At 36.4% G+C, this 12,601-nt stretch overlaps 1 protein-coding gene across 1 annotated transcript in view; it reads right to left on the bottom strand.

Annotated features, from left to right (window-relative positions):
- LOC106884339 (calcitonin gene-related peptide type 1 receptor) overlaps positions 1-12,601 on the bottom strand; it is a 130,531-nt gene that overhangs the window by 50,394 nt on the left and 67,536 nt on the right. Inside the window, exon 8 of the mRNA XM_052969887.1 lies at positions 904-964. Within this exon, the coding sequence (XP_052825847.1) occupies positions 904-964 (61 nt within the window). The remainder of the gene's footprint in view (positions 1-903; positions 965-12,601) is intronic.

Here is a 12,601-nt window from a genome sequence, read left to right as displayed (position 1 = left end):
CATCATCATCATAATCATCATCGTCGTCATCATCATTATTATTATTATTGTTATTATTATTATTATTATTATTATTATTATTATTATTATTATATTGAAACAGAGAAAACATGCATATCAACAATATAGTCAATGAATTTGGGCATAAATTATTACTTCACATTTCTTGTTACTTGCTAGATCTGAAGGAAGGGGTGGTGCTTATAATATCAGCAGTCCATCGCTGACAGATGAGACTGATGCTGTTAACGTTCAGTTTAAAGTGTTGCAATTCGAAACTGGCAGAACAGGCTTGAATAAGAAAGGAAAGGGGCCCCAGTGAGTTGACATTCTGGGAAGAAAGGAGTTGGAGTAGCGGTTAATGCGGGTGATGAAAAGCAGAGAGCAATCTTAGTTGTAGACAAGACATAGGGGACATCACATTTGTGGGCCAAAGCCTTAGACCTTTGTGAGTCACTAGATATCAATTAGCCTTTTTTTTTGGCGTGTCTGTGTGTAACAACATCATTGCCCCGGCAATACTCCTTTTGTTAGTCAATGAACAAAAAGAAACGTAGTATTCCTATTCACTTGCTTGTTAAGTTATGACGTGTGGAATTAAGATTCACCTAAGTTGAAGCCATTTCACTTATACTGCTAATAATTTTGACAGAATTATATAACACTATTTCATTTATCGTCTGTTAACAGAATAAAACCATGTGAGATCACTCATGTAAGACCACCCTACTCGACCTCGTAAAAATAGCAGCAAAACCTTCCTCAAGTCATATTTTATCATCTTAAACGAAAGGATATATTAGATAATGTATTCCCTGATTTCAAAAAAGACGGGATGGTCGCTGCTGAAAACTATTTGATTAGTACAATAATACAAGGAATGAAATATGAAATGTTACTTACAGTGTGTTGTCATAATATATACGTGCAAAAATCCAGGGAATAAGAAATGTGAATGGAAAACCTGTTATGAAAAATAAATAAGTAAATAAATAAAATAAATGCTATTTGATTGTGTGTTTGTGTGTGTGTGTTTTTGTGTGTGTGTGTGTGTGTGCGCGCGCGCGCGCGCGCGGGGAATAGGAGTAAGACTGTTGCTTGAATTTCATTTCAATAGTTATTCATCATAATTATGAATGTAGCACATTTGATCTAGAACAGTGCTGTGCACTGAGTGAGATATGTGGGAATATATCCCAGCTTACTCAGCTTTGATTGATTTCCAGAATATTCCACTTCTGGCTATGAGATATTTTACCTAGCAATTACAGACAAGCCAAAAAAGTTGTCCGTTATGTAGTTCTCGTTTACCCTGTCTGCAAATTATATTTATGGGGCACAACTAGTCGTTAGATTGACTGAGCTGTTAATAGGTTTGTGCCTTTGCCTGGACCACAGGACAATATATAAGTTATATATCCTTTTGGCAGCATCCGGACGACAACCTCGTAACTCACAAAATTATCATTCAAATTTTAACTATCTGAAAAAAAAAACACTTCTCATTCTCTTACGTTACTATGATTTTTGGAATGATGTAATATTAATATGGAAGATGAGTCTCTTCTTTAAATTATGTATCATTGTGCAGTGGTTACAGAAACATGAAAAAAAAAATGCGAACTGACATGGTAAAATGTTGTGGAGTTCAATCCTGTTCTGTTCTAATTTCATGCACTTCCAGGTTTATAATTCACCAACAGAAATAAATATATTATTCGTATGGTACATAATTGGTAATGTATTTTATATATGGAAATAGTGCAAACACGCTATCTTTAAGATAGCATATTTTACATTGATTTGACATTAATATATCATATATTACTATAGTGTATATGCATAAGTATGCATATGACATGCATGTGGGAAGAATGCAGGCAAGACATGCAACATGAAGGAAGCTCGAACGTCAATAATGGAAAACGTTAAAAAGAGCTATAAGATGAAATGCAATTATATTAAAAGAAAGTGGATTTATAAAGCAATGAAAAATTACTACCTAAATGCTGCAAATAAATTTCAATATATTTATATTCACACTTGGATGCATGTTTAATACTGTTTGTATTTCTTTCTAATGACAATATCATCATCAATACTGCTATGTTATCGGTATATCTATACAAGTGTGCTCACCCTGCGAAGTTGTTTGTTCATGATTTTCAGAGAAAGAGATATTTTTTAATGAAATTTTCAACAAATACGCTTCAGGGGACGTACATTCTGATTATATTGGAATTTATTGTGAAAGAAATGTTTTCCGTGAGTGGGAGTTGGGTGGGGGTGTTTGTTGGTGTTTCGGCGAATTCACATGAGTCAGCTTTTGTTTCCTCATAATTTTGAGAAAAATGTGTATTTGTTATAGAAATTTTCAACAAATACCTTTCAGAGTGTAAAGACTCTAATTATGTTGGAATTTAATATGAAGAAAAATCAAATTGGTGGACTCGCACACAATCATACTGACACACATATCTATCTACAGAATGAAACTTGAAATTTCGATATAAATTGTAATGTGTGTGAGTATGCATGTGTGCATGTTCACCGTTTTTTTTTAATATTAAATTCCGATATAATCATTATTTACACACTCTGAAAGTATTTGTAGAAAATTTCATTAAAAAATAACCATTTTTTTCTGGAAGTTATGACGAAAGAAACACAGTGGGGCACATTGGATAGGTATGTCATCCTATCTACGTTTATGTGCAGAGAAAAACTGAGCACATCTCGTGCACATTATTGACACCCATTTGATGCATACCGAACGAAAGAAGTGTATTGTTTGCTTTTATAAAACATGGAGTTATATAATGAAATATCTTTACATACAAAATGAGAGAGAAGTGAAGCAATCCGATATGAAGATAAATGATAGCAATATAATCTTAGCATTATTTAAGCTAAAGCAATGGGCGTCCATACACAAATGTGCCACATCGATTTTGTTTCCTCATAACTTCTAGAAAAATGGGTATTTCAAAATGAAATTTCTACAAATACGCTTCAAATGGTGAAGATTCCGATTATATCGGAATGAAAGAACTTTACGGTTACGGGAGAGGAGTTCCAGAAAATTTACGCGCATCGGCTTTGGTTCCTGATAACTTTCGGGAAAATGGGTAGTTGTAAAGGAAGCTTTTTCTACGAATACTCTTCAGTTCATTTAAATTACGATTATATCGGAATTAGATGTGAAAAAGAAAATAATGAGTATGCATACATACATACAGACACATATCACGGGATTTCTTCGAAATTTCAAGATTCATTTTGTAGATATATGTGATGTGTGTCAGTATGTATATGTGCTAGCCCACCAATTTCTTCCATCTTAAATTCCCATATAACCGTAATCTACACACTCTGAAAATTTCATCAAGAAATATCCATTTTTCTCAAAGTTATGAGGAAACAAAGGCGCCTCATGTTTTTCCAACTCACTGAGAAATTTTAAAGCAGACAGCTATAAGATGAAATATTGCAAAGCGGTTATTAACAGAACGTGCATTTAATATTAAATTATGAAAATATGAAGAATAAGAAATAAAAAACGAAACTAAATAGAAAATGAAACATAGATTATAATAGACGTTGTAGACATTCGAACATGCAATGTTTGCCAAGTAGCAATTCGAGCACATGTTCGCGTATACGAATAAAATGTAGTCTGGTCATGAACACTTTGCTCCGGCCAGGTATGTATATTATTGCGCATGCGTTACCGAAAGACTATGAGAATCATGTAGTTTTTAAAATTACATTAAAATGTGCTTTTAAAACCTACATCAACATTTCCTTATTCTTTCTCTATAAGGCTCAGGTATAGCTGTGTGGCAAACAGTTTGCTTCCCAACCACATAGTTCCGGTTTCAGTTCCATACACCTTGGGAAGGTGTCTTCTACTATAGCCTCGGCGTGACCAAAGCTTTGTCAGTAAATTTGAGAGACGGAAACTGAAAGTAGTGTGTGTATGTGTACATATCCTGGTATCGCTTCGCTGACGAAGATTATGAAAGCTGTTATCCCCGTCGACTGCACGCTCGTTAGTGGCTGATAAGGCTGATGTGGGATCGACATACCCGATTGAAGTAATGACAGGAGTATGGTTGTTTAGGGTCTGATGATACAGCTACATTATTTTTTCGCCTCTGAGGGTTGTCTTCAAGAGAGGCATTGCGAGAAATCTCAAAATAGGAAACAACATCGCTGATGGTATGGCACCAAGCGACGTGGTCAGCTGTTAGAGTGGACCAATCACGATAATCAATGTCACAAACGCTAAGGGACTGCTTCAGACAGTCCTTGTAACACTTCCTTGGTGCCCTCTTGTTGCGGAGGCCAGTGGTGAGCTCATCGCACATGATGATCTTGGTAGGCGGTGGTCTTTTATCCTACCAACTTGCCCTGCCCAACACAGTCGTGTCTCATGTAAAATGGCTTCCAGGCTCGTGACCTTTGCTCGCTCAAAGACCTCAATGTTAGTGATGTAGTCGCTCCAGTAAATGTTGAAGATGGTAAGGTGAAAACATTCAAGGAGTCTGAGATGACAGCAATAGGGGACCCAGGACTCAGAGCCATATAGGAGCGTCGTGAGAACGACGGCCCTGTACACGCTGACTTTTGTGCTGATATTAAGGTGCTTGTTGTTCCACACACACTTATACAGTCTTCGCATCTGATGAAATGGTACATCCAAGGTAAGTGAACTGCTGTACCGGCTTCAGTTCTCTTTCGGCAATGGTGATATGTGTGTGTGTGTGTTTGTTCCACACCGCCGTTTGGTTGGTTTACGTTCTCGTAACTTATCAGTTCAGCAAAAGACCTCAATAGTATAATACCAGGTTTTAAAAAGTGCTGGGGTCGAGCAGTCCGACTAAAACTTCTTCAAGGCTTTGCCCCAGCACGGCCGCAATCCAATGACTGGAACAAGCGAAAAGTAAAAATGTAGAAGGAGAATTTAAGTAAATAACCTCTCTAAATTGATATCTAAAAACTGTAAATAATTCTTCCAAGCAATCTTAGAAATTCATTAAAGAACATTACAAATTTATGTAAAAAAAAAAAAAAAGAAAAAACGTGAAAAATATTTCATTAGTAGCTTATACAGTGAGGTCTTGTGTGTTGGCATCGGCTCACGCTGAGATCTCCTACAGAGATAATAAGAGTAACAGCTGATAATTACAGAGCAATATTATATAAATATATGTGCTTATTTAACAGAGTGATATATAACAGTGTTAGAATTCCTTCATGTAAAAAGAAAGATAAATGGCGCCGATTCTTTAGAAATGGCATCTTTGGAAAATAGAAACTCTTAAAAAACATTTTGTGAGATTAAAATTTCTGAGTGAGTTTTTGGATTATTACCGAAGATTCGTATATTCGTATATTCGTAGTTATAACATGGAAAACAAGAGCACTTAGTGAGCGCAAACTTCCGCCAAGGAAACACCAACGTCCTCTTAACAATTAGCCGGAGATGATTTTTAAAATGAGAATATCTGAAATAAATTCGACTGCTCTCACAAACGAGAATACTAAAAATGAACCCGACTGCTCCCAAAAATTAAGTAAAAAAAAAAAAGAAAGAAAACAGAATCTTTGTCCAGTACCGGATTGAATCAGAATCTAATCAGCTCGTGCCAGTCATGAGGCCAAACATCCCTGAAAGTTTCATCCGAATCCATCCAGCAGTTCTTGAGATATCTTGTCCACGAACAAACAAACTAATAAACACGACTGAAAACAATATCTCTACCTTCACTAAGGCGGAAGTAATAATAGAGATCTGACCTTTTAGCGCAGTAATACAGTTGTAATGGTAATGTCTTATAAACCATTGAGTATTTGGGATATCATTGAAGACATTGACTTCGTTATTTAGAGGAACAAGTACTGTTGTATTCGTGAAGGTTATAGTTGACTTAAACTCAGCGATTATAGTTCACTTGCAAACCTATAACAATTACCTGTGACTTCACTCACGAATGACTAATAATGAAGAAGCGTGAGTCCCTGAGAATTAAGAGTTCTAGCCGGGGGTCATAGCAATGCATCAAAGAGAAGATATGAATAACCATTAGCTGACTGTTTTGTTTGCTATCTATTCATCGAAATCTGATTCTTGTAACCAGGGTCGAATTAAAACCTATACAGGCCTTAAGCAATTAAAAGATTTTGTTTGATTCGTTCATGCTGCTAACAATGTAACAGATCTAATTTAACAGACAAGTTTGGGTGCTAATGTACCAACTTGGCTTTTAATTTTCAAGATTTTCTATCTGTAAACAAAACTCAAAAGGAAAGCAAAAACAATTAAAACAAGTCCAGTCATTATTTTTAAAAGTAGTTCATAAAGTATTAAATGTTCGTAAAACTATTCGATTGATAAAGTAAACCATCAACAGTTAATATATTACAGTAGGGAACATGGTTTTTGTGGTCTGGTGTTGGAGACATGTTTCCTAGTAATCATGGGGCGCTGATTTCAAAAGTTCAATCTATTTTGCTCTATGATTTCAAAAATTTATTACAAATTCAAATTCTTATTTTCCAACATTTCCGGTATTGTCACCATATCTAAGGATAGATTTTGCTTCATTAAATGCAAACTCATGTATGGCGCTTGACATAACTTTGAAAATAACTTCAATATTATTTAAAGCAAATACAACTACAAAAGTGAAAACAGAATTCATGATTTAAGTATCTTTAGTAAATAAAGGGCAATAAACTTGAGCAGCTTTCACTATTTTCAATCTAACCAGTTTTAAATGCCATAATGATAACATAAACGCCCTTTATACAATGGTAATAACACTTTTCTGTGCTTTTAGACATCATATATATCTTATATTTGTGGAATTTGACTGCAGATAGTCTCACGCTGTGCTTGATTTAGTGTGACTATCATTTGATCCTTTAACTATTTTTTATGAAAATTAGTATTTTGAATGTGCCCTTAATGTTTTAAGTATGAGGTCACAAGGGTCAAAGTCACTTTTTGTCAAGCATAGTCAAAGAACTGCAGAAAGAACTTCATGGCATGTATGTTCTTTATGGAACTTTGCCATCACAAATCTGCATTTACTTATTTTATAACTGTTGACAAATCTGAAAATGCTTTCCCCCGGTGACAATAGGCTTAAATATACGTTTTTTTTTAATTGTAGATATATGGCCAGTTGTGAGGGAAGAAAATGTGGAAATAGCCCCCAACGTCTTCTGCTATATTTGTGGATGTTACAATTTACTTAGGCAGCGAAAGAAATCACAGATTTTGTGAAGAAACCTTACCTTACTTTAACATGAAACTGGGTGATCAAGACAAGAGACAAGACAGCACATGAGCACCTCGGACAGTGTGGGAAACGTGTTGAAACATTGAGACAGCGACTGCTTCAGATACTTAAGCAGAAAGTTTCCAGTTTTGTGGTATGAACAAATTAAGGTTGGTGTGTTTAACGGGGGCCACAGTTTAAGTGGTTGTTGCAGGATGAGCAGTTTTTGAAAACCACGTCTGGTATTGAAAAAGAAGCATGGGATGCTTTTGCTGCAGCTGTACCTGATTTCCTGGGAAACAGGAAGTCATCAAAGAACGAATATGTGCAGATTATGTTATCCTCTCTTCCAGCACTGGGCAGCAACATGAGTGTATGAGTGCATTTCCTGCATAGTCATCTGGATTACCTCCTTGAAAATCATTGTGTAATAAGTGAGGAGCAAAGAGAAAGATTTCACCAAAAACATCGAGACTATGAAGAGTAGGTATCAAGGAAGGGGGGGGGGACACGAGATGATGGCTGACTACTGCTGGTCTCTGCAAAGAGACTGCCATGATGCAAGTTATTCAATGCAAAGCAGCAAAGAAAAGTTCATTCCATGAGTAGCTGAATCTCCAGTTTGACAGAAATATCTATCATAAGATGTGTAATTAAATATTTTGTGTATTTTTGTTCAACAATAAAAAGTACAATTTGGCTTGTGTTAGTTGCATTTACTGGTAAAAATGACATTTTCTGGTAAAAAATGAATTAATGTTTAGAAAAAAAATTGGCGTGATAGAAAATTTGTGAGAGCATTTGTGAACCCAGTACCATCAAGTTAAGTAGGACTAATTGTAGAAAGCAAGCCAACGAAAGATATTTTCGAAAATGTTCCACATAAAAGCAGCTGACGAACATTCTTACTTATGGATAAGTAATACAATTGTGCTTATTCAAAGAGTAAGCTGTAGAAAAAATCTTGACGTGATGGAAGAAAACTGAGTGTAGCTTTGAAATCAGCATGCCACTTTTAGTCTAAGTCAAGTGAAGAAGCAAACTCAGCACAGATTATGTTCAAAATAGTTTCCCTGTTATCAGTTCTAATTGCTATCAGTTAACTTCTACATTTAAACATCTGACAGTCCCAATGTGATATAAACGGTACAGAGTCTCATTCCTAACAGTCCCCAAACACTTGTGGCTTGTGTATAAATAACAAATCAATATTTTTCTACGTACAATTTCCACGGGATGAATCTATTGCTAGCAAACCATACTCAATGTCTTGCCATATTTATGCTCTTTTTTAATCCTATTTTTTCTTTTACAGTATAAGTTAAAATTTCTGCCGTGGTTGCATCTGCTATTCATCTTCCCTGGGGGAATCAGATATGCAGCATATATATATACTTCTTTTACACTTGATTACAGTTTTTCCCACAAATTTATGGTTTTGCACAAGAGATAGAAATTAATAATTCCCACTTAGCTCTCTTGCCAATTTCAAAATAGCAAGTTTCTTGATTTTTAAATCCTCCACAGACATTTGCAAATTTCTTGTTTAAAAATAATGGTTTATAAGCAATTGCATTTATTTTAACAATTACAGAGTGTAAGACACATTAACTATTCAAAAATGCACTAAAACTGTTCACGTCACTTAAACAGCTATTATTCGGTGTCAAAATCTTCGTCATTGTTATAAATATAACGTTTTCATGTATTATAGGTCAGTCATTATGTCATTGCCTAGTGCTCATAGTTGGTCACTTAACTTGGCATTTGGTTGTAATTCTCATACCCTTTCTTTCTTTCTTTCTTTCTTTCTTTCTTTCTTTCTTTCAGTGGAGTACTCTGTTGACATTGTACAGCCAAAGTAAGTCAAGAATTATTGATTTTAACGAAGATGAACTATCAATCCATGACCAAAGATGAGAGACAATTGGGAGAAAGGTTGACACAAACTGTATAAGGGTAGGAGCAGAAGTTGTCAGCAGTAGTAGTAGTAACAGCAGTAGCGACAGCAGCAATTGTAGTGGTGGTAGTAGTAGTAGTAGTAGTAGTAGTAGTAGTAGTAGTAGTAGTAGTAGTAGTAGTAGTAGTAGCAGTGACAACAGCAGTATATATAGTAAAAACCAATAAATTCTGAAGGCAGAAATTCTGTTATTTTTTACAAATAATCCTCTCTACTATAGGCACAAGGCCAGAAATCTTGTGGAGAGAGGTAAATCGATTACATCGACCCCAGTAGTCAACCGGAGCTTATTTTATCGGCCCCGAAATGATAAAAGGTAAAGTTGACCTCGGTGAAATTTGAGCTCAGAATCTAAAGCCGTAAGAAATGCCGCTAAGCATTTTGTCCGGCATGGTAACGATCCTGTCAGCTCGCTACCTCAGAAAAGAAAATAAATTATGGAAAATACTTTACAAAGTTGAGATGGAAATCACATTATGACGCACAAACATATCAAAGAAAAAGAAATTGTATGCTCAAATCGGATGTATGTCTGTTGATAATCTAATAAACTGTATCAGGAGCATGCAACTACATGTCAGAGATATGAGCGAGCTGACCACATTCGACTATAAGGAGAATGAAAAGATCATTAATGATCATGTGGGAAGGTGGCACAACATCCTACAGCTAACAGGTGAATAGATAACAATTTTATAACTACCATCAATAAAATGCCACCTGTATATGGCTTTCGGCAAAACCACAAAACCTATATCGACCATATCACTGGGCCGCCTGCTCGCCCTGTCGGTGTTGCTAACAATGGCAGCAGTCACGGAATATCATGTTTTCTCTTATAGATCTTATGCCCCCTAAACTGAATTATCGATGGGATGTCTGTGATTGCACCAATGAACTCCTTAGTACGATCAACGATTGCGACCACACATATGAAGTCAGCAGTTACTCATACTACACCAAAAGTAATATGGATATAGTATCACTGTATCAGTCAATTGATATAGATTTTGCTGTTAAGAAATGTGTGAAGCTGTCTATGAGAGTAATGATCTGGGTGTCTTTCTAGCCATCTCTTGTACCAAAGAATATCATTCTAATCATAACCTAGCAAGGCAGGTTGAGATACCAGTAGGAGAACTAAGAGTATCACTTGTTATGACAAGAAGTTTGATAGCGTTCTGTTTGTAGATGCGACACCAAATAGTGACTAGCTAACATATCTAGGAAAATCCTCCATGCAGCTAAACGATCAAGGTCGTCGAAAAGTCAGGTAGATCTATCAAATCTGTTCTTTGTAAATCTTAGCCCTTTGATAATGGCACCTATCAGGGGAGTGAGTCAATAGTTTGGAAGAACTGCTTTGATGCTGCCTTCCCACATTAAAACAACAAAAATGAGAACGTAGAACAGAAAACAAAACATCAAACTGGTCTTTCTATACACCAGCACATTCCACTGCCGTCGCCACTAACACTACGCCAACACAAAAAAATGAAAAAAATGACAACCTGAAAAATATAGCGTTCACGGGTTCGCCAATGCACTCTGTCAAATAGAAGAAATGATGTTATCGTTGAAAGGAATTTTAAAATGCGAAAAGCATTCTTGCATGATCTGGACGAAGTGTTACACTCGACATTCCGAAATCCATCCAGTAACAAACCAACCTCAGCAGAACTGTGGTATATAAAACATTTGCAACTAAAAGTTGGAAAACCTAACAGGCAGTTCAGCAGCAGATAAGTGCCTTGGACGAATTTGAGGCACTAAAACATAATCAGAAAAAAGTATGGCACAGTATATGTGAGACTGGATGAGCCCAGAAACACACCATAACAACCTTGAAAAGGGACGAACTGATCCTCATCTGAACATACCTAGGTCGCAGAATAGTAAAACTAAACGCCTTTTCAGTATAAGGCCCCTGAAGTCAAAATGCATGCCAGTGAATCTAGTAACAACAACAATAAAATATATCCCACTAGTTGGCTGAACAATGAGTATAGACGTCAGAAACATATACTCAAGACGCGTAGGCTTAACATCGATCCAAGCAGCTTTTGAATATCAGATCATATCCCATAGAGTATATATATTAACCACCAAACAGTAAAGTCTTGACATGGATCAAGCTTGCGTTCATGAAAGTTGGAAAAATGCCTCTCAAAAACTATTCCCTGACCAATGTATAGTCAGAGTTGCGCAAATCTACTGCAGCAGGTCACCAGAAGATACCCTTAAAAGATTATGCATGGAAATAGTACCAGAAGTTTTCAGCGTGACAGCAATGTTGACAACCAGAAAAGGCTATCCTTGACTAACAACCAGGACATTAACTCTCACTTTGAAGAATACGTGTTTGCAATACAGGACCAGGAAATAGCCACGATGCACACAAGGGATAATGATGTAGATAAACCACATAGATCCGATAACCGATACAGCCTTTATGGAATTAACACAGAGGATGTCACTCACTTCATAAATAGCTATCTAAGGATGTCCTCACGGTATTATCTACTTATGAGACATGATGTCGCGGTCAGAACATTAGAATCTGAAAAAGAATAATTCTGAGGAGACAACTTCGACCTCATGCGATATACCATAGAGAGCGTGAGTAAAGGACCTGTCGAGGATGGACACTGACCAACGAAAAGCTTCCGATAGGGTCGACCAGTAATACTTAGCGGCTATTCTCTCGATAGCAGGTATCGGTCTCATTTTTTGCAGTTGGGTTGTTGCAATGAACGGCAACATCTACTCAAGGACGAGGATGAAAATAGTTGAAAAGTTCACACTATCTGTCAGCAGATACAAAAATGTAAGCTACGCGTAGCTGAAAGATCACAGATGTTTTTCAAATCTATGAACTCCACCGTACTGCGGAATTCCAGATCTGGAATTTTCAACGGATGTAAACATATGGGTAAATTACTGTTGGTGAATTGGAAAATACCACCCTCTCTGGATTGAGCAGACTCCACGACCCTATCCATTCAGCCTTATTTTGACTTTACGGTCAAAGATGGCATAACTCTAATTCTCCCCTGTTTTCTTTTTCTTTTTCCTTTTGTTTTCCGGTGTTTCCATCCTTCCACCTTTTACATCTACTTCTTTCTCGCCTTTTGTCATATTTTTTCTTATTCAATCGTGTTGTTTTAACTTTTTATGCCATGTGGGTATAACCCGCGTGAAGGCGCCAGACGTGTTATAAAATGCTGTCTGAGCCGTTTTCATCGCATGAAACTATACTAGCTCATAAAAATTTATACTGCGGTTATTAAACAATACACTCACACACACACACACACACACACACACACACACACACACACACACACACACA

Source organism: Octopus bimaculoides, chromosome 8 (assembly GCF_001194135.2).
Source record: "Octopus bimaculoides isolate UCB-OBI-ISO-001 chromosome 8, ASM119413v2, whole genome shotgun sequence".
NCBI lineage: Eukaryota > Metazoa > Mollusca > Cephalopoda > Octopoda > Octopodidae > Octopus > Octopus bimaculoides.
Note: the sequence above shows the minus strand (reverse complement) of the source record. Positions and strands in the feature narration are given on the sequence as shown.